Here is a 23,619-nt window from a genome sequence, read left to right as displayed (position 1 = left end):
TTAGACTTTTAAAAGCATTTCTCCATCCTCTTCACAATTCCATTGTGCTGTTAAGGAATGTGAAACCATGTTGATTCCTACTCCCTCACATGTGATTTCTTTGTTTCTTCTCTGGAAGTTTGGAGATTCTTCTCATCACCAGTGTTCTAAACTTTCATAGAGATGGTCTTGTGGGTCTGGTTTTACCCATCGTGCTGGACACTTGGTAGCCCTTTTAGTCTATTGATACATGTCCTTGAAGATGTGGAATAGTTAGTGAATTATTTCTTTGATTTTTATTTCTTCCATTTTTCTGAGTTTGTTTTTTTTTTCTTTATAGAATCCTTTTGTTGTATATTATACACTCCTGGACGAGACTTAAAGTTCTTTATCTTTTCTCATATTTTCTATCTTTGTCTTTTCCACTTTCAAAGATTTCCTCAAACTTATCTTCCACTCATGCTATTGAGTTTTTCATATCTGCTATTGTGTTTTTAATTTTCAAGAACTGTCCTTTTTTCTCTGGATTCTCTTTTTTCTATATATAGTTAAAAAATCCTGTTCTCATTTGATGAAAGTACTATTTGAAGGCATTAAGGAACTTTTTTAAAAAAAATTTTCTTTTGCTTACTACCTTACCTGTTAGAAGCTTTCCTCAGATATTTAGAAATTCTTGGCTGCTTCTTACGATAAGGAATTAAGATCTAAAAAGCTTGTTGGAAGCTCTGAGCATGTGAATAGGGCTTATGGGGTTTTACTATGGGGTGATCTGGGTGACCTGTTTGGTCATACATCTGTCAGTAGATTAAAAAACTTTGCTTTTTGACTAGTCAGATTCCTCGCAGAAGACGCTATAATATATTCTTAGAGGATACAGGTCTGGTTTCTTGGAGTCAAGTGTGGGAAGAGAGATGGGGGAAGGAGGGCATGTCTGTATTTAGCATGTGTTGTATTTGTACCATCTCTAATATCCCTGATGCTGATGGCCATTTTATAAAATGCCCCAAACTCTCTAACCTGGTCTTGTCCTCCATTCCAGATTTCCTGTTTAATTCTGGAAATAAACCTCAACCAAGTGGGGTAAGAGCAGCCTCCACAGCAGGGAGTAAGAGGAAGGGAACCACTTGCTGCTGCTCAAGCCTTCATCTCATTGTCCCTCTTTGAGCCCCTTCCTTCCCCCCCAAGATCTACAGAAGTTTGGGGCTGCTTTTAACTCACCCTTTTCATTTTTTCAACTACTGGCTTGTGGTTTGACCTATCCATTCTGCTAACTGAAACACTTTGTTATTACTTAATCCATCTGTTTTCTAGCTTCCAAAATTCTGTTGTACTGTCTCTTTGGTTCTTCTCATGTTCAGTGAATTTTCTTTTAATACCTTTATTTTATTTTTTTAACACAATATAGGGGGTGAACTTAGATGCTTTTGTTCCGTCTGATACCTTGACCCAGAGGTAACTTTTCATTCTCTTATGTATGTCTTTAACAGAAAGTCTTTATATTAGAATAGTCAAATACTTAATAGAATCAGTACTTTAAAAATCTTGTTTAAGAAATTATTCCCTACTGTGAGGTCATAAAGAGTTAGTTCCTCACATAAATTGTCTGGCTTTCACATTTAAAGCATGAAAGACCTTCCTTTCTCTGCTGATAGGCAATGCTAGTGCTGCCATTGTCACTTGGGGCTTTTTCTGGACTCTCAACTCTAGGTACACCTGCCAGTACTGCATAGCTTTAGGATAATTTTCACACTGGTGAGAAGTCCTTTATTTTATTTTACTTTATTTCATTATTATTTTTTTGGCGGCACCGCATGGCGTGCAGGGTCTTAGTTGCCCAACCAAGGATGAAACCCGTGCCCACTGCAGTGGAAGCTTGGAGTCTTTTTTTTGCGGGGGTGGGTATTTTATTTATTTATTTCCTATACATATTAGTGAATATATGTAAATCCCAATCTACCAATTCACCCCCCTCCACCCTGCTTTACCCCTTGGTGTCCATACGTTTGTTCTCTACATCTGTGTCTCTATTTCTGCCCTGAAAACAGGTTCATCTGTACCATTTTTCTAGATTTCACATATATGCATTAATATATGATATTTGTTTTTCTCTTTCTGACTTAACTTCACACTGTATGACAGTCTCAAGGTCCATCCACGTCTCTACAAATGACCCAATTTTGTTCCTTTTTATCTCTGAGTAATATTCCATTGTATATATGTGCCACATTTTCTTTACCCATTCATCTGTCGATGGACACTTAGGTTGTTTCTATGTCCTGGCTATTGTAAATAGAGCTGCAGTGAACATTGGGGTGCATGTTTTTTTTTAATTATGGTTTTCTCTGGGTATATGCCCAGTAGTGGGATTGCTGGGTCATATGATAGTTCTATTTTTAGTTTTTTTAAGGAACCACCATACTGTTCTCCATAGTGGCTGTATCAATTTACATTCCCACCAACAGTGCAAGAGGGTTCCCTTTCTTCCACACCCTCTCCAGCATTTATTGTTCGTAGATTTTTTGATGACCATTCTGACTGGTATGAGGTGATACAGCATTGTAGTTTTGATTTGCATTTCTCTAATTATTAGTCACGTTGCACATCCTTTCATGTGTTTGTTGGCAATCTGTATGTCTTCTTTGGAGAAATGTCTGTTTAGGTCTTCTGCCCATTTTTGGATTGGGTTGTTTGTTTTTTTGATATTGAGCTGCATGAGCTGCTTGTAAATCTTGGAGATTAATCCTTTATCAGTTGCTTCATTTGCAAATATTTTCTCCCATTCTGAGGGTTGTTTCTTTGTTTTGTTTCTTGTTTCCTTTGCTGTGCAAAAGCTTTGAAGTTTCATTAAGTCCCATTTATTTATTTTGTTTTTATTTCCATTTCTCTAGGAGGTGGGTCAAAAAGGGTCTTGCTGTGATTTATGTCATAGAGTGTTCTGCCTATGTTTTCCTTTAAGAGTTTGATAGTGTCTGGTCTTACATTTACGTCTTTATTCCTTTTTGAGTTTATTTTTGTGTAGGGTGTTAAGGAGTGTTCTAATTTCATTCTTTTACATTCAGCTGTCCAGTTTTCCCAGCACCACTTATTGAAGACACTGTGTCTTTTCTCCATTGTATATCCTTGCCTCCTTTGTCATAGATTAGTTGACCATAGGTGTGTGGGTTTATCTCTGGGCTTTCTGTCCTGTTCCATTTATCTGTATTTCTGTTTTTGTGCCAGTACCATATTGTCTTGATTACTGTAGCTTTGTAGTATAGTCTGAAGTCAGGGAGTCTGATTCCTCCAGCTCCATTTTTTCCCCTCAAGATTGCTTTGGCTATTCGGGGTCTTTTGTGTCTCCATACAGATTTTAAGATTTTTTGTTCTAGTTCTGTAGAAAATGTCACTGGTAATTTGATAGGGATTGTACTGAATCCGTGGATTTCTTTGGGTACTACAGTCATTTTGACAATATTGATTCTTCCAATCCAAGAACATGGTATATCTTACCATCTGTTTGTGTTGTCTTTGATTTCTTTCATCACTGTCATATAGTTCTGTGAGTATAAGTCTTTTGCCTCCTTAGGTAGATTTATTCCTAGGTATTTTATTCTTTTTGTTGCAGTGGTGAATGGGATTGTTCCCTTAATTTCTTTCTGATTTTTTCATCATTAGTGTATAGGAGTACAAGAGATTTCTGTACATTAATTTTGTATCCTGCTACTTTAACAAACTCATTGATTAGCCCTGATAGTTTTCTGGTGACATCTTTAGGATTTTCTGTGTGTAGTATCATGTCATCTGCAAACAGTGACAGTTTTACTTCTCTTTTCCGATTTGGATTCCTTTTATTTCGTTTTCTTCTCTGATTGCCATGGCTAGGAATTCCAAAACTATGTTGAATAAAAGTAGCAAGAGTGGACATCCTTGTCTTGTTCCTGATCTTAGAGGAGATGCTTTCAGTTTTTCACCATTGAGAATGATGTTTGCTATGGGTTTGTCATATATGGTCTTTATTATGTTGAGGTAGGTTCCCTCTATGCTCACTTTCTGGAGTTTTTATTATAAATGGGTGTTGAATTTTGCAAAAGCTTTTCCTGCATTTATTGAGATGATCATATGGCTTTTCTCCTTCAATTAGTTAATATGATGTGTCACATTGATTGATTTGCATATATTGAAGAATCCTTGCATCCCTGGGATAAATCCCACTTGATCATGGTGTATGATCCTTTTAATGTTTTGTTGGATTCTGTTTGCTAGTATTTTGTTGAGGATTTTTGCATCTATATCAGTGATATTGGTCTGTAATTTTCTGTTTTTGTAATACCCTTGTCTGGTTTTGGTATCAGGGTGATGGTGGCCTCATAGAATGAGTTTGGGAGTGTTCCTTCCTCTGCAGGTTTTTGGAAGAGTTTGAGAAGGATGGGTGTTAGCTCTTCTCTGAATGTTTGATAGAAGCCATCTGGTCCTGGACTTGTGTTTCTTGGAAGATTTTTAATCACACTTTCAATTTCATTACTTGTGATTGGTCTGTTCATATTTTCTGTTTCTTCCTGGTTTAGTCTTGGAAGGTTATACCTTTCTAAGAATTTGTCCATTTCCTCCAGGTTGTCAGTTTTATTGGCATATAGTTGTTTGTAGTAGTCTCATGATGCTTTTTATTTCTGTGGTGTCCGTTGTAACTTCTCCTTTTTCATTTCTAATTTTATTGATTTGAATCCTCTCCCTCTTGATGAGTCTGGCTAAAGGTTTATCAAGGTTGTTTTATCTTCTCAAAGAACCAGATTTTAGTTTTATTAATCTTTGCTTTTTTTTTTTTTTTTTTTTGTGGTATGCGGGCCTCTCACTGTTGTGACCTCTCCTGTTGAGCACAGGCTCTGGATGCACAGGTTCAGCAGCCATGGCTCACAGGCCCAGCCGCTCCATGGCATGTGGGATCGTCCCAGACCAGAGCACGAACCCATGTCCCCTGCATCAGCAGGTGGACTCTCAACCACTGCACCACCAGGGAAGCCCTTTGCTATTGTTTTGTTTCTATTTCATTTATTTCTGCTCTGATCTTAATGATTTCTTTCCTTCTACTAACTGGGTTTTGTTTGTTCTTCTTTCTCTAGTTCCTCTAGGTAAAAAGTTAGATGTTTATTTGAGATTTTTCTTGTTTCTTGAGGTGGGATATATTGCTATAAACTTCCCTCTTAGAACTGTTTTTGCTGCATCCCATAGGTTTTGGATCGTCATGTTTTTGTTTTCATTTGTCTGTATGTATTTTTTGATTTCCTCTTTGATTTCTTCAGTGATCTCTTGTTTATTTACTAGTATTTAGCCTCTGTGTGTTTATGGCTTTTACATATTTTCCCTCTAATTTCTAATCTCATAGTGTTATGGTCGGAAAAGATGCTTGATATGATTACAGTTTTCTTAAATTTACCAAGGTGTGATTTATGACCGAAGATGTGATCTATCCTTCAGAATGTTCCATGTGCACTTGAAATGAAAGTGTAATCTGCTGTTTTCAGATGGAATGTCCTATAAATATCAATTAAATCTATCTGGCCTATTGTGTTTCTTTATTAATTTTCTGAATGGATGATCTATCCATTGATGTAAGTGAGGTGTTAAAGTCCCCCACTATTACTGTGTTACTGTTGATTTCCTCTTTTATAGCTGTTAGCAGTTGCCTTATGTATTGAGGTGCTCCTATGTTGGGTGCGTATATATTTGTAATTGATCTTGGATTGATCCCTTGATCATTATGTAGTGTCCTTCCTTGTCTCTTGTAACATTCTTTATTTTAAAGTCTATTTTATCTGATATGAGTATTGCTCCTCCAGCTTTCTTTTGATTTCCATTTGCATGGAATATCTTTTTCATCCCCTCACTTTCAGTCTGTATGTGTCCCTAGGTCTGAAGTGGGTCTCCTGTAGGCAGCATATATATAGTCTTGTATTTTTTATCTATTCAGCAAGCCTGTGTCTTTTGCTTGCAGCATTTAATCCATTTACATTTAAGGTAATTATCGATATGTATGTTCCTATTACCATTTTCTTAATTGTTATGGGTTTGTTTTTGTTGGTCCTTTTGTTCTCTTATGTTTCCCACTTAGAGAAGTTCCTTTACCCTTTGTGTAGAGCTGGTTTGGTGGTGCTGAATTCTCTTAGCTTTTGCTTGTCTGTAAAGCTTTTGATTTCTCTGTCAAATCTGAATTAGATCCTTGCTGGGTAATCTTGCTTGTAGGTTCTTCCCTTTTATCACTTTAAACATATCGTGGCACTCCCGTCTGGCTTCCAGAGTTTCTGCTGAGAAATCAGCTGTTAACCTTATGGGAGTTCCCTTGTATGTTATTTGTCAGTTTTCCCTTGTTGCTTTTAATAATTTTTCTTTGTCTTTAATTTTTGTCAATTTTTAAATTTTGTCAATTTTTGTCAATTTGATTACTATGTGTCTTGGCGTGTTTCTCCTTGGGTTTATCCTGCCTGGGACTCTCTGTGCTTCCTGGACTTGGGAGGCTGTTTCCTTTCCCATGTTAGGGAAGTTTTCGACTATAATCTCTTCAGATATTATCTCGGGTCCTTTCTCTCTCTCTTCTCCTTTTGGGACCCCTATAATAAGAATGTTGTTGCGTTTAATGTTGTACCAGAGGTTTCTTAGGCTGTCTTCATTTCTTCTCATTCTTTATTCTGTTCCGCGGCAGTGAGTTTCACCCTTCTGTCTTCTAGGTCACGTATCTGTTCTTCTGCCTTAGTTATTCTGGTATTGATTCCTTCTAGTGTATTTTTCATTTCAGTTACTGTATTCATCTCTGTTTGTTTGTTCTTTAATTCTTCTAGGTCTTTGTTAAACATTTCTTGCATCTTCTGAATCTTTGCCTGCATTCTTTTTCCAAGGTCCTGGATCATCTTCACTATCATTATTCTGAATTCTTTTTCTGGACAGTTGCCTGTCTCCACTTCATTAAATTGTTTTTCAGGGGTTTTATCTTGTTCCTTCAACTGGGACATAGTCCTCTGCCTTTTCATTTTGTCTGTCTTTCTTTGATATTGGTTTTTCTTCCACAGGCTGCAGGATTGTAGTTCTTCTTGCTTCTGCTGTCTGCCTCTTGTGGGTGAGGCTATCTAAGAGGCTTGTGCAAGCTTCCTGATGGGAGGGACTAGTGAGCTGGGTTTTGCTCTGGTGGGCAGAGCTCAGTAAAACTTTAATCCACTTGTTTGCTGATGGGTGGTGCTGAGTTCCCTCTCTGTTAGTTGTTTGGCCTGAGTCCGCCCAGCACTGGAGCCTACAGGCTCTTTGGTGCGGCTAATTGTGGGCTCTGTGAGGGCTCACACCAATGAGTACTTCCCAGAACTTCTGCTCCCAGTATCCTGTCCCCGTGGTGAGCCACAGCCACCCGCCCCGCCTCTGCAGGACACCCTCCCAACTCTAGCAGATGGGTCTGATTCAGTCTCCTGTGAGGTCACTGCTAGTTTCCCCTGGGTCCTTGTGCGCACACTACTTTGTGTGTGCCCTCCAAGAGTGGAGTCTCTGTTTCCCCAGTCCTGTCAAAGTCCTGCAGTCAAATCCCGCTGGCCTTCAAAGTCTGATTCTCAGGGGATTCCTTCTCTCGTTGCCAGACCCCCAGGTTGGGAAGCCTGACATGGGGCTCAGAACCTTCACTCCAGTGGGTGGACTTCTGTGGTGTAATTGTTCAGTTTGTGAGTCGCCCACCCAGCGATTATGGGATTTGATTTCATTGTGATTGAGCCCCTCCTACCATCTCATTGCAGCTTCTCTTTTGTCTTTGGGGTGTCGTTTTTGGTGAGTTCCAGTGTCTTCCTGTTGAGAATTGTTCAGCAGTTAGTTGTACTTCTGGTGCTGTCGCAAGAGAGAGTGAGTGCACGTCCTTCTCCTCCACCATCTTGAACCAATCCGGAAGCTCGGAGTGTTAACCACTGGGACTTCCACGGAAGTCCCGGGCAGTCCTTTTCATCTTGATCTTCAGTGCTTTGAAGTCAGAACTGGATATGAATTCCAGCTCTACTGTGTAGTAACTTTCCTTCCGTCAAATGAGGCATTGCTGATTGATTAACTTGGAGAAAAGATACTTGAAGAATCACTAATAAGCTACAGATTTCACATTCTATCAATTTATAATCAGCTCTTTTGCTTCAGGGGTACAAAAGGCAGTGATGCTATTCTGGATTATTGGAAAGACTGGGAGAAGAGAAATATTTTTGAATAGAACTGATGCTTATATCTTTTAAAGAAAAAATAAGAGGACTCTGTAGTATAGGTGTTTTAGGCATTCGGTAAGCAAATTCTCCTGAAAAAGTTAAGCCAGGTCCTCAGTAAACCGTAAAATTACCATATTTTATGTTTTGTGTTTTTTTCATCACAGGATATATGATTGGATGCCTGAACAGCCAAATATATTCCAAGTGGAGCAGTTGGAACGTCTGAAGCAAGAATTGCCAGAGCTTAAGAGCTGTTTGTGTCCCACTGTTAGCCGCTTTGTCCCCTCGTCTTTTTGTGGGGAGCCTGACATCCATGTGGATGCCAATGGCATAGATAATGTGGAGAATGCTTAGTGTTTATTGGGCGGAGACCATTCGGGGCATGCATCGCTGTTCTGGGTATTCACTTTTCATCACTGAGCATTGTTTATCTATGCCTTTTAGGTTTTCAGTCCAGTGAAGCAATAATGAAGTATTTTAATATTTCACTACAGTTCTTGCTAGAATTTCAAGTATTCTATTTAAATCACTTGGCCAGGTATAATTACCAGTCAGTCTCTTTACAATGAAAAACTTTATTGGTTGGTAAATATTTTAAACTAAATATGTAAGTTATAATGTTAAACAAATATTCATTAAAAACATAACACTTTGAAATTAACTATACAAATATCTCATATTGACACTTATTACAGCTTTTCATTTGATCAGGTCTGAAATATTTAGCACTCAAGGAACATGACTATGCATAATTATACCTGACCATGGGAAAAATAAGTACCTCAAATGCATGCATTTGCACTGGTGATTCCAACTGCACAAACCTTTGTGCCATCTGTGTATTTTTGACATGAATTGACATTCACACCATTTTCATTCAGTATGAACCTTGAGGCTGCTGCCATTTCCCCACTTAACCAAACCAATGCCTGTGTAAATAGCCTAGAGGTGATCCTTGAAAACTTGTTTCATAAATCTTTCAAAAGTTGTTTTGCATAAATACTAAAATTTCAAAAAGCTGCAGGGTAACTTAATGTATAAAGTATTAAAAGAATGGATTGAAGACTTAGTACAGTAGATGATAATGTATAAATTCTGTTGAATGCATGCTTTTTGTTTTAAGCATGAGATAGTACACGTTTACTGTAAGTCCTTGCATCTGTGGTGCTAGGTGAGTGTGAGAAGGTGTCAAGGACAGAAAAATAATTTGTTGCCTAAAAAAAAAAAAAGAAAAAAAAAGCCTATTTGTAGGCATTTTAAATATGCTTAAGTGTCTCTCACTACCTGTTACACACCGTTGCTTTATGGGTTTGTTTTGTGTGTGTGTTGTACGGTAGTTAAATCTCTGTGCAGAAAAATAAATGTCCTGAATTCTTATATCGGTATTCTTTATTGGTTAATGAATATCATGCATGTAATTTATTTAGAAATGCAGAAGATTCTATTAAATGTATATGCATGTTGTTAGGATTATACCAAGGTTTCTTTCATTAGAAGCAGATTGTTTTGGCATAATTGTAACTTATGAATGAATGTTGAATAAAATACACAGATTTATTTTCTTCATTATAAAATGAAATTTCAAGAAGGTGTTACTTTTATAGCATTGGTTCTATATTATTATTATGAGAAATTGGAATTTAGTGTCTACTCTGCAAGGATGGCTTATTTGCATATACCTTTTATTGCATGTTCCTCACTAGGCAGTTTATTCATGTATTGACATGATTTGGTAGTAGCTGAGAACCTGAAACTTGGATTATATATTTGTATCTTTTTATTTTTTTAAGCCAAGCAATGCAGCTTTGGTCAGATCTAAATTGTGTGAAGATAGGCTTTAAAAGCCTATGGTATTGTGTTTGTAACACTGATATTTAATGGAAAATAGTTTAGAAAATGGAGTCTTCTGCAGGGGTTTTATATACTTTTCTCATGTTGAAAGAGATTTTCCATCACTTGATGTGAATTAGGCACTTTTAGAAAACTCCTGAAAAAGAATTACTTTTCTTGATCTGCAGACCTGGTACAGTACAATTACCATTACCTTACAGTAACTTGATTAGCCATATGTGTATTTCAAGTCGTGTTTGTTTGCTCCTCCCCTGTGCCTTTCCAGTTCCAGCTCCATTTTGAAGACCTGCAGATCATGAAAAAACAGGAAAGGAAGTGATGTGGGGGTCAGTTTCCTGAACTGTGTAATTTGCTGAGAAGAGCTTACAGCCATTGCTTCTGACAAGGACAGGACCTCACTGCTCAGTTTCTTTCCTGTCTCTTCCTGACCTTATAAACACCAGGGTTAGTGGATGATTAACTCATAGCAAGCAGTGGCTCTCGTTTTTATAGGACTAGGTCCTGGCTTCCATATCACTAGCTATTGCCTTGTATACTCTGCTCCAGCTACACTGTACCTGTGCTAGGCCTTAGCCACGCCATATTCCTACACTACTTCCTGTCTGTAGCCATGTGACCTCTGCCTGGAAGCCTTCTTTTTCCTTGATACTTTCTCCCTGCCAAACTCATTTCTCCTTAAGCCATTCATTGACCTCTCTCCGCTGCACCCTTGCCAAAACTTAAGAAGGGATGAATCCACCTTTTCTACTCCATGGCCCAATGTTCATTCCTTGATCATGCCATGTATCATAGCACACTTTAGGTAGACATAGTTGAGGTTTGTCTCACCAGGCTGCAGGCACTTCAGGGGCAGGGACCTTGTCTTACAAATTTTTATTTCCACAGTGCATGAAACATAGTAGAAACTAAACTTTGGAATTGTGGGGATAATTTGTATCAAATGTCTTTTTGAATTAAGAGATTTAGTTATGTTTACTAAGAATGTAAAGTTTGAATTGGTTTACATTTGGCAGTTGGAACAGTTTATTGATGTCAGTTTTAAATGTAGAGGTATAATGTTAAATTATTTTATATTTTCTGGAAACTGAGTGAAATGTTTGATAAAATGCTGCCATTGTTCTCTGATAATTCCACTGTCCGGAATTACGTACTGTAACCGCCTGGATGTAAATGTGAGGACTACAGCTCATTGCTGTGTCAGTGGTGCCTGAGGGCAGCCACAGCCACCCGTGACCTCACTCCCATTGCTCCTTGTGACACTCGTCTTTCTTCTCCCCTCTGAAGCCCATGCTTAGGCCTACCTCAGCACCGCTTTCCTTGTCTTCCTTCTGCGTTCAGCTCAGGTGCCACCTCTTCCAAAAACCATTCCTCAGCTCATGATGCAAACAAGTACAGACAGCCTCTAAATCTTACCAGTTTTATTTTCAGCCTGGGTTTTAAACCCAGACAAGTTAACTGACTTACCGGGTTGGGACTAGAACTGGGCTTTGTGACTCCTAAACCCGTGTTCTTATACAATGCTGCCTTCTGAATTTTTGTGGCATTCTTTAGCATATGCTTTCTTGTAGTCCCACTTTTTATGTGCCTGTTATATTTCCCTAATAAGATTGTAAGCCCCTTAAGGGCAAGGACTTCATTGCATTTCTAGCACTACCATAGTGTTCTATACTTAGTTATGAACTAGATAAATAAATGGTGGTGAATACAATCCTAGTTTCTTAACTCAGATTGTTTCACAATATACATATGTTTTCATATGGTGTGCGTGGCCGTGTTGTCTGGAGTGTGTGTGCTTGCATGTGCATGTACGTTGGCATGTTTACACATGGAGTTCTCACTCTACCCGTTTCTTGGGGTCACATAGTTAAGGGGTTACCACAACCAATTTTCTAGTCCATGCTGAATGGGGACAGTCACGGGAATAAGTGGCAGATAAGGTACAGTTTTCCCCCAGGCCTTGTCCCTTTCTAGGGCAGTACACCTAAATCCTGCAGCCGGTGCCCCTTAAGTAAAGCAGGTACTGCCTCAGATAGAACTTGCGTGACCTGTGGGGGGCGCTGTTTCATGAGTCTTGAGGGAGCATCATTGTCCTTTGTGCCTTGACTCACCACATCTTGACTGCATTTTGTTTTTTCACATTATTCCTGGTTTGGTACTCTAGGTTGACAGTGGAGTCCTGTTAATTTAGATTGGATACAAGTGATTTACTCCTTTATGTTTTAGGTTTGGATCATGTGCTTTTGGGGTAGAAAGCAAAGTATGCATATTAGAAATACTGCATTATTTGGTGTGCATGAGTGAAAATTTATTGAAATATAATCTCAGCGGGTTTATATAGTTTGAGAAATGGATGTGAAATGTTTAAAAAAGTAAGAGAGCATATGATTAACATCACAGGAGTATGTGTTGGAGGTAACAAGGAGAGCTCATGGATTGGAGCAAAGACTTCATGAGGCTCTCAAGCCCTTGCAGAATGGGGTGGAGGTCAGAAGTTGTGAAGCCAGTTTGGGGCACAGCCTTTGTAAATTCAGAGGCCAGAGTAGTATTGTGTTCAGAGAGGATCAAGGGGCCATCACAACAGTGGAAAGGATTTTGGGATGTCAGAGACTTTGCATCCTTGCAGGAGATAAAATTTTATTGGTGATTTTAAAGGAAAATGACATTAAGATGAAATGTGTTTTCAAATAATGAAGAAAGTAATATTAGTACAGGAATAATAATAAAAGAAGTACAGAGATTAATTTGTCTAGTCCTCTACTAAATTGATCCAAACGTACGTCTACCTGTTTCCTCAGATAGAAAACAGAAACGCAGGTGGGATGGGTGAACTTCTGAAACTTACTTGCAAAGCCAAATTATATAATTTCACAGAAAGAAAACTAAAACCTAGTAAAAGTTCCATGGCTTCCCATGATTTCAAATGTGTCTCTCTGCAGCCCAGACCTCTCCTAAGCTCCAGATTCATATATCCAGCTGTCACCACTTCTCTACTTGGAGTTCTAATGGGCATCTCACATTTAATGTACCTCAACAAAGCTCTTTTTCCCTCCTTTCACCAAACCTGCTCCCATCCCACCTCCTCTAGTGTTCTGTATCTCAGTAAGTGGCATTATTTTCCTATTTCCTTGTGATTAGTACAACTTTTAACTATGATATGTAATAGGTCGGTGGTCCATTTATCCTTTTTCAATTTTTAAAAACTTCACATATTTTGTTTAATAACACAAGAATCATCTTTTCAAGCCAACAAAGTCCCCTTGAGATCTTGATCAGTGTTGGATTGATTTTCTAGATTAATGTGAGGGAAGGATTAGTATTTAAAAATATGACATCTAAATATTTAGAGCACAGGTGTGTTTCCATTCAGAATTTTTATGTCCTCCTGTAGGTGTTGTATACTGTTTAGGTGTTGTATACTTTTTTAAAGTTTATTTTAAACACTACTTTCCTTAAATACGTTCTTCACTAATAATTAGCAGTTAATTTTTGTTTATCTTATCTAGCTACTTTGCTGAATTCAATTAGTCAAAATAGTTATGTATTAAGTCTCTGGGATTTTCTAAATAGATAAATTTGATCTGCAAATGTGTTTTTCTGATTTTAAGTAACAGCTCTTTATCTTGCCGTGTTTCATTAGCTAATAACAGTTGGAGGCCTCCTTGTTTTTTTTCCTGCCTATCATAGGAAGTAAGTATGATGGCTGCTGAAGTTTCTAGTAGGTGACCTTTATCAAGTTAAGAAATGTTCCTTTTCTTCTTAGTTTGCTAAAGGATCTCTTCCCCCCCCCCCACCCTTGACCCCCAAGGGATACGTTTTGAATTTATCCAGTGAGTTTTTGAAGATTTAGAATATAATTCTAGTTGTTATTTGTGAATTTTAATGTAGTGAATGATGCTAATATAGTTTCTGAATTTGGATTACCTTTCAGTAACTAGTATAAATGTATTTATGAACTTCTAATTTGCTAGTTTGTTTAGTATTTATTATCTACACTCATAAATGAGATTGACTTAGTTTTCTTATGCTATTATGTCTAGTTTAAGAGACCTTTGGGGTAGCCTTATAAAATGAGTAAGCTCTTCAGGTTTTCTATTTTGTCAAACAGTTTATATGTTGTGAGAGTCATCTATTCATTGAAAGTTTAGATAAACTCTCCTATGTGCATATTTTCAAGTGTTTTTTACTGCCGTTCCAGTTTCTACTTTAGTTATTGCCTGTTCATTACTGCTCTTAAATTTAGTTTTAAAAATTCTACCTAATTTTGATTTATTTATACCTTCTTGAGTTGAATCTACCTCAATATTAAATACAATGGAATAATAGAACTGATCTTAGACAAATACTGTTTTAATGGAAATGGAACAAGAACTTTATTTTTTAATTTTATTTATCTATATTTATTTATGGCTGCGTTGCATCTTTGTTGCTGTGTGTGGGCTTCTCATTGCGGTGGCTTCTCTTGTTGCAGAGCATGGGCTCTAGGCATGCAGGCTTCAGTAGTTGTGGCTCACAGGCTCTAGAGTGCAGGCTCAGTAGTTGTGGTGCACAGGCTTAGTTGCTCCACGGCATGTGGGATATTCCCAGACCAGGGCTTGAACTCGTGTCCCCTGCATTGGCAGGTGGATTCTTAACCGCTGTGCCACCAGGGAAGTCCCAAGAACTTTAATTTAAAAAAAAAGGAAAGAAAAGTATGTACTCCTAAGAGCTGATGTTTCTATAATAATGGAACTATGCACTGTATATTGTATACACTATATAAAGTGTAAATCTTTTTAGTTTCTAACTAGTTTGCATTGAATTTCCTTATATTCATATTCATAACCAAAATCAAATATTTGTTGAGGGCTTGGGCAGTAGCATAAAGTTAGCTTCTGTTTTCAGTATGCTAATTATTTAGTTGAGGTAATATATATTTTAAAAAATGCAAAATTGTAGTAGTTGTCCAAGAGAACAATAGAAGGAAAGTCTCCAAGCTATATCCTAATGCTCATTTAGCGACATAGATCAGTCCTACCACCTCCACTTTAACTGGAATGGCTCTGCTTTGACAACTTTTATTTCTTCTAGTAGAGATGTGATTTGAAGATGTGATTTGGCTAAAAATATTTAAGATGCCTATTATACATGTAATTTGAGAGTTGTGTATGTTGCATTTTGGGTGATTTCCTCAGTGTTGTCTTCCAATTCACTCATTCACCCTTTCACTATATACAGCTTACTCAGTTAATTGTATTTTAAATATTAAAACATATTTTTCATTTGCAAGAGTTCTAATTGATTCTTTTTTTTTTTTTTCCTTTGCGGTACACGGGCCTCTCACTGTTGTGGCCTCTCCCGTTGCGGAGCACAGGCTCCAGACGCGCAGGCTCAGCGGCCATGGCTCACGGGCCCAGCCGCTCCGCGGCACGTGGGATCTTCCCAGACCAGGGCACAAACCCGTGTCCCCTGCATCGGCAGGCGGACTCTCAACCACTGCGCCACCAGGGAAGCCCCTGATTGATTCTTTATGTTCATCTGATGTTATTTCATTCCCTTCCATTTTTATTAAATAATTTAGAGTTCTTTTTTAAATGGAAGTGTAACTTCCATTTAACTCTTTGAACATTTTCAATCTATTTGATTATACTATCCTTTTCCGGCTGTTCTGGAATGAACTCTCATTTTGATTTTATCGGCTTTTTCTTAGCTTTGAGTTTCCTCGTGCCTAATGCGTTTTGGAGTTTTGGTATGCAAGATCATGTTTCTGTGTCTTTCCTTCCTTCTTCCAGTCTCTCTGCTGGTCTTGTGGCTGCCTCCCTTAGGGGCTCCAAGACCTCAGTCTAGATCCAGGTATATCATGGCACCTGACAGTTAATGCCTGGAAGGACACTAGGGACATTGCACCCCACCCTAGAGTCACCCAGCAGCATCGTTTTGATTTCTGGTCCAAGAAGAATTTTTTTTTTTCTCTTTTCTAGTTGCTTGCCTTGTATACTTATGTGTCTGTGAGTCCAGGATATAAACAACAAGATGTTGCTTTGATGGCTTATCAGAGAAGCTTGTCCCAGTGCTTTATACACATATACTTGCCTTCTGTCTTTTGAGTGCCCATCAGGGAATTATATCTGTGTTACTCTATCCATTAAGGTAGCAGATCCCACACGCACACAGGAAATTTATTACCTGGTGCCAAAGATAGAAACCAGCTGCCCCCAAAAGGATTTGACTCCACTCTCACCTCAGAAACCTGCTTATTGAAACTTATAGTATGTAACTTCCTTCCCAGCATCTCTAACCTCTTCCTCCCTTATGGCCCGTCACTTTCTATGCTAACTTTTCCTGTCTTCCCACCTCTCCCTGGTACTGAGAATCTTTGTTGCCCCTCTAGCAGCTGATGATTAGAGAGGGGACAGCATCATCTAACTTGTGTTAGCCAATGAGTAACAACCAATGGCTGATTTTTTCTATGGCTGACTCTAGTTCTTGAGCTGTCAGAAACTTTCTTGAGAGTTGCAATTGGAGAGACTGAGGTCCTGCATGTCCTCAACTCCTGGAACCTGGACCTCTGATCATAGAGCCACACCCTATGGGTGGCTCCTAGAAATGCTCTGTTTACATGTATATAGAGAACTTTTTAAATCCAGTTTCTTGCTTTGGTAGTGAGGAAACTCAGATACTTTAATTTCTGAGAACTAATAAAAGCCAAAATCAGCCTACATCAATTAGAGGTGGTAACAGTCTCTCTTTTTTAAATTAACTAAATTATTTTTTTAAATATGCATTGAAATATAGTTGATTTACAATGTTGTGTTAGTTTCAGGTGTACAGCAAAGTGATTCAGTTATATATATATATATATATATGGTACTTTTTAAGATTCTCTTCCATTATAAGTTATGAAAAGATACTGAGTATAGTTCCCTGTGCTATACAGTAGGTACTTGTTGGTTATCTATTTTAGATATAGTAGTGTTTATATTTTAATCCAAAATTCTTCATTTATCCCTCCCCCCTCCCCCGTAATAGTCTCCTGAAAATAGAAAATAGATTTCTCAAATGGTCAGGGGCCTACCAATATGTCCATATTTAAATATTTAATACTTTTTATAACAGGTGAAATAGCTTCATAATAATCTCACCTAGTTAATATCCATAGGAAATGAGCTGAATGTATGAGGTCTCTGGGAAGAGTTACTAATCTGAAGGTGACAACGGTAAATGGCTGCTTTAGTCTACTAAAGACTGAGAAGAAAAGATGTAAAGATTTGGAGGTAGGGTTTGTATTGGCAGTTAGGAAGGTTTCCTGTTGTAAGTTATTGGATCTGAACAGGTAGCAGTTTTGTGTGGTTTGTTTTTTTTTTTTTTTTTTTTTTTAGTTAGTGTGCTACTCTGGGCTGAAATGGAAAAAAATCTCATATGACCTGTAAGAGAATGAACAATGACTTTATTTTTATTTTGACCTTATGTGTAAGCCGTTTTCAGTTTTTAAGTTAAATACACACCTACCATACAACCAGCCATTCCACTCCTAATTGTTTACCCACAAGAAATGAAAGCCAATGTCTATATAAAGACTTGCATGTGAGTGTTCATAGCAGCACATTTGTAAGAGTCCCAAACTGGAAACAAACTATATGTCCATTAACAATTGAATGGTTACAAAAAAAAGGAACAAACTATCAATACAACAGTGCAGAAGAATCTCAACAATAATTTTACTTAGTATAAAAGGCAAGACAAAAAAGGATTTAATGCCATAAGAGTTCATTTATAAAAAATTGTAGAAAATGAAAACTAATCTAGAGTAATAGCAGATCAGTGCTTGCCGAGGAATGGGGGTGAAGTGGGGAGAGAGGAATGAATTATAAAGGCATGAGGAAATTTGGGGGAGTGATAGATATGTTTAGTATCTTGATTGAAAATGCTTATTTGAAAAAATTTTTATTTGTACTGCAGCTCCATCTGAATAAAACAAACCAGATGTGTTTGGAAGATAAGCCAGGTCTCAAATGAAAGGCTGTTAGAACTGATCCCCAGACTGGAACATGTTGCTGTAGGGTGGGAAATATATGTATATGGATATATATATATCTCTCTCTCTCAATACTCTGACTCTCAAGAGTATCCATCGTATCCATACAGGCAGATGGGGGTTACTCATGTTTGTCGGGCTGACTAGCCCACTTACAAGTGTCATTTGTCAGTGGTGGCAATCACAGAGGGCCTACACCTTTGTCCAAGATACCAACTTTTCTCCCCTATGGTTCCATTGATTCCCTTGGGCAGAAAGAGCCCAGGGGATCCATACCTGGAAAGTAGGGGCCAGGACACAAATCTGTTAAGTATCAGCTTATCGGGAGTTTTAAAAAGCACACTAAAATAAGGATTCAAATGCTATTCGGTGTTAGTTGAATGGAACCCATACTCCCGTTGCAAAAGTGAACATAACCTGGGGTGCATCATATGAAGGGAAGACAGTAGTAGAAATCAACTTGTAGGAACATGACTTTATTATTTCCAAAGTGACACATGTTCATTATTTTAAACATGGAAAATAGAGGTAAGCAAAAGTAACATAAATATTATCCAGAAGTCTACTACCCACATATTACCATTATTATAATTTGGTATTTTTTCTAGGCAGATATGTTCTATTTTTAACAAAATTGTGGATCTTACTGTATTTTCATTTTTTGACTAAAACGTATATAATGAAAAATTGAACTTCTTCCAGAAAGATGGAATATACAAACTTCCCATATTCCTCCTGCCAGTACAGCTAAAACCCCTGAACATTTTATGAACAATTATATGCAAAACAAGCATAAAAAGACTCAAAGATGAAGAGAAGACAGACTAACTAGGAACCTCAGGACTCAAGGAACAACATGTGGTGAGTTCCCTGGGTTTTCTTATCTGCCTCATCTATCCCAGACAATACTGGTGAAGTTGGCAACCAGGAAACACCAGTAGGTATAGGCAAAAACCAAACCAAAACAAAACAAAAAAACAGCAAAAGCCTGCTCTCTCCAGGTAAAGGACCAGGAAAAAGGCAGCCTAAGAAGGCAGAAATCTATTAGACAGTAACTGCTCTATTCCAATCAAATACCTCAGGAAAGACTGCAACCCTATCCTCACCCCCACAAGTTAAGGCTAAGGGGAGAGCCTAGATTCCACTCAAGCAGGCTTAAACTTAGCACCTCAACCCTCTACGAGGATGATGTCAGAGGAGGTCTAGTGAGGAGCCTGGACTCCATCCTCCTTGCTTTCTGGGATGGAAGCAGAGGAGACCCCATGGAGAATCAGGGTTTTCACCACTGCACAGAGGTAACAAAGCTGCCTGCACTGTAGTGTCAGTGGAGACTGCACAGGGAGGCTAGACTTCATCCCCGTCCTGCAGTAACAAGGTGCCTCTCCCCCTGCCCACTGGGTGGTGTCAGAGGAGGTCTAGGGTGAAGCCGGAACTCCCAGCCCTTCCTGTCCCCAGGTGTCAACAGGAACATTCTCCTACCTGGCAGTAATGAGGCAGCGCTGTGGTAGAGGGAGCCTGTTAAAAATACAAGACTTAAATAAGATTCAGAGTCTTATAATACCAAAAATGTCCAGGTTTCAATTAATAATCACTTGTCATACCAAGAACCAGGAAGATCTCAAACCATGTGAGAAAAGACAACACAGATGACATAGGTGTTAGAATTATCTGACAAGGATTTTTTTTTTTTTAATTATTTATTTGTTTTATTTTTGCTGTGTTGGGTCTTCGTTTCTGTGCGAGGGCTTTCTCTAGTTGTGGCAAGCGGGGGCCACTCTTCATCGCGGTGCGCGGGCCTCTCACTATCGTGGCCTCTCCTATTGCGGAGCACAGGCTCCAGACACGCAGGCTCAGTCATTGTGGCTCACGGGCCTAGTTGCTCCGCGGCATGTGGGATCCTCCCAGACCAGGGCTCGAACCCGTGTCCCCTGCATTAGCAGGCAGATTCTCAACCACTGCGCCACCAGGGAAGCCCCCTGACAAGGATTTTAAAGCAGCTGTCAGAAAATGCTTTGACAAGCAATTAGAAACATACTTGAAACAAGTGAAAAATGGTCTCAAGTGAAGATATAAGGAAGAACCACACAAAAATTTTAGAATGAAAATGAACAAATTTTAAAAGTCAGTGAATGGGCTCAACAGCAGAATGAAGAGGACAGAGGAAAGAATAAGAGAACTTGTAGATAGAAAAAAAAATTACCTAATCTAAACAGAGAGAAAGTAGACTGGGGGGAAAAATGAGCATGACCTCAGGAACATGTGGGACTAAAACAAAAATCTTGACATGTCATCAGAGTTCCAGAGAAGAGGAAAAATAGGGTGGGGCTGAAAGATTGAAGAAAAAATGGCTGTAAATTTCCCAAATTTGGGGGGAAAACTAACTTGTAAACCTAGAGATTTAAGAAGCTGAGCAAACCACGAACAAAATAAACCCAATGAAATCCACACCAAGACACATGGTAGGTCAGCTTCCGAAAATTAAAGACAAAATCTTGAAAGCAGCTAGAGAGAAATGGCCCATTACCTATAGGGGAAAAACAATTCAAACAACATGTTTCTCTTCAGAAACTATGGAGACTAGAAGGATATGACATTTTTCAAGTGTTGAAAGTACTGCCAAACCAGAATTCGATATCCAGCAGAAATAATATCCCCTAGAAATGAAGGGGAAATCAAGGTATCAGATAAAGGAGAACTAAGAGAATTTCTTGCCATCAGACCTACCCTGAAAGAAGAGCTGAGGGGGAGATCTCTAAAGAGAAAATGGTAAGATGAAATGCAAAAACACAGGCCAATGCAATAGAATTTCTTTATCCTATTGAGTCTTCTAAGTTATGTTTGATGCTTGAGGCAAAAATTATAACACTGCCTAATGTGGTTCTCAGTGTATATAGGGGAAGTATTTGGGAGAGGGAAAAGCATGTAGAGGAGATGTTTCTACACTCAAATTGGTAAAATCATGGCACCAGTACACTTTGATAAGTTGTATATATAAAAGGTAATAATAAAAAAGCTATACAAGGAAATACACTCAAAATACTATAAGCAAATAAAAATGCAATTGTAAAAAATGATCAAGTAACCCACAGGATGTTGGGGAAAAGAAAGCAAAGAAAAATATCAGAACAAGTAAGAAACAAAAAATAAAATAGCACATTTAAGCCTTAACATCAGTAATTACATTAAATGTAACTAAACATACCAGTTAAAAGACAGATTTGTAGAGTGAATATGTTGTTGACAAGAAACTCAAGTGTAATGATAAAGGCAGGTTGAAAGTAAAAGGACGGAAAAAGATATGCCATGCAAAAAACCAAAGACAAGTACAACAACTATTAATATCAACTAAGGTAGGCATCAGAGCAAAAGTTACCATAGACAACAAGAGACATCACGGGCTTCTCTGGTGGCGCAGTGGTTGAGAGTCCGCCTGCCGATGCAGGGGACACGGGTTCGTGCCCTGGTCCAGGAAGATCCCACATGCCACGGAGCGGCTGGGCCTGTGAGCCATGGCCTCTGAGCCTGCGCATCCGGAGCCTGTGCTCCACAACGGGAGAGGCCACAACAGTGAGAGACCTACGTACCGCAAAAAAAAAAAAAAAAAAAAAGAGACATCACATAATGATAAAAGGGTCAATACACCAAGAAAACAGCAATCTTAATGGTGTATATGCAAAAAGAAAAACCCACAAAAAACAGAAAAACAACAGGATTGCAAAATATGTGAAGCAAAAACTGCTAGAACTGAAACAGATACACAATCATAGTTGGAGACTGCAATCTCCTCTCAAAAGCTGATAGAACAACTAAACAGAAAACAGCAAGCATATGAAGAACTCAACAACATCAACCAACAGGATCTAGCTGATGTTCCAAAATTTGTGGGATACAACAAAAGCAGGGCTGAGAAGGAAATTTATAGTACCTAAATGTGTATGTTAGAAAAGAGGAAACAAATCAATAACCTAAGCTTGCATCTCAAGAAACTAGAAAGAAAAGATCAAAATAAGCCCAAAGCAAGCAGAAAAAAGGAAATAATGAGTATAAATGAGTAAATTTGGAAACAGAAAAAGAATAGAGAAAAATCAATGATATAGAATGCTAGTTATTTTAAAAGATCAATAACACTGACAGACCTCTAGCAAGACTGGCAAAAAAAAAAAAAGATAAGACAAATTATTAATATCAGGAATAAAACAGGTCCTGTTAACAGACATCAGAAGGATAATCAGGCAATACTACGAAAAACTCTACACATAAAATTGACAACTTAGATGAAAAGGGCCAATTTCTTGAAAGACACAAACTACCACAACTCACCCAAAATGAGATGTATATTGAATAGCCCTATAACTATTAAGGAAATTGAATTTTAAAAACCTGAAAAAGAAATCTCCAGGCTCAAACAGAGAGTTCTACCAAATGTTTAAATAAGAATTAGGACAAACTTTACAAAATCTCTTCTAGAAAATAGAAGTTTTTCCATCTCATTCTTGGAAGCTAGTTATTAGTTATTACCCTGATACCAAAACCAAAACCAAATGAAGAGAGTACCAAAAAGACAGTACTTTGTTAAAACAGAAAGCAAGAAAAGAAAAAAAACTACAGACCAACATTCCTTATGAATGTAGACACAAAAATCCTTTTGAAATGTTAGCAAATAGAATTCAGCAATATATAAATTGAATTATATACCACAAACAAGTGGAATTTGTTTTAAGGATTCAAAACTGATATAATATTTGAAAATCAAACAATGTAATTCACCATATTAACAGGCTAAATTAGAAAAATGACATGAGCGGGACTTCCCTGGTGGCACAGTGGTTAAGAATCCTCCTGCCAATGCAGGGGACATGGGTTTGATTCCTGGTCCAGGAAGATCGCACATGCCACAGAGCAACTAAGCCCATGAGCCACAACTACTGAACCTTTGCTCTAGAGCCTGCGAGCCACAACTACTGAGCCCCTGCACGTCAACAAAGAGTAGCCTGCTCACCACAACTAGAGAAAGCCCGCATGCAGCAAAAAAGACCCAACACAGCAAAAAAAAGAAAAAAGAAAGAAAAATGACATGAGCATATTAATGGATGCAGAAAAAAGCATTTGACACAATTCAACACCATTTGATAAAATCTCTCAAAAGAAAAGGAATAGAGAACTTCTTCAAACTGATAAAGAATATCTACAAAAACATACAACTGAAATCATACTAATGGTGAAAGATTGAATGCTTTCCCCCAAGATTGGGAACAGGACAACAATGCCCACCATCCAGTGCTATTCAACATAGTACTGGAAGTTCTAACCAGTGCAACAGATTAAAAAAGGAAAAAAGAAAGAAAAGGCATACAGATTGGAAAGGAAGAAATCAAAGTGTCCCTATTTGCAGATGACATGATAGTCTACACAGAAAAATCCCAAGGAACCTACAAACAAACAAACTACTAGAACTAGTAAATGAGTTCTGCAAGGTCAGAGGATTAACATACAAAGATCAAAAAAAAATTTTAAATCGACATAAAAAAACCACTACTTCTGTATACTAGCAATGTACATGTGGACACCAAAATTTAAAATGTAGTACCA

The 23,619-nt window shown here is 38.1% G+C and overlaps 1 protein-coding gene across 2 annotated transcripts in view; it reads left to right on the top strand.

Moving 5' to 3' along the window:
* The window catches only part of GPCPD1 (glycerophosphocholine phosphodiesterase 1), a 63,255-nt gene extending 51,528 nt beyond the window's left edge, over nt 1-11,727 (top strand). For both annotated transcript variants that reach the window (XM_060031198.2, XM_060031199.1), the window contains one exon: nt 8,333-11,727. In XM_060031198.2, coding sequence (XP_059887181.1) covers nt 8,333-8,522 — 190 coding nt within the window. In that variant the 3' untranslated portion in view covers nt 8,523-11,727. The remainder of the gene's footprint in view (nt 1-8,332) is intronic.
* Nucleotides 11,728-23,619: the final 11,892 nt, after the last annotated feature.

This window comes from Delphinus delphis, chromosome 15, assembly GCF_949987515.2.
Source record: "Delphinus delphis chromosome 15, mDelDel1.2, whole genome shotgun sequence".
Classification (NCBI taxonomy): domain Eukaryota; kingdom Metazoa; phylum Chordata; class Mammalia; order Artiodactyla; family Delphinidae; genus Delphinus; species Delphinus delphis.
Note: the sequence above shows the minus strand (reverse complement) of the source record. Positions and strands in the feature narration are given on the sequence as shown.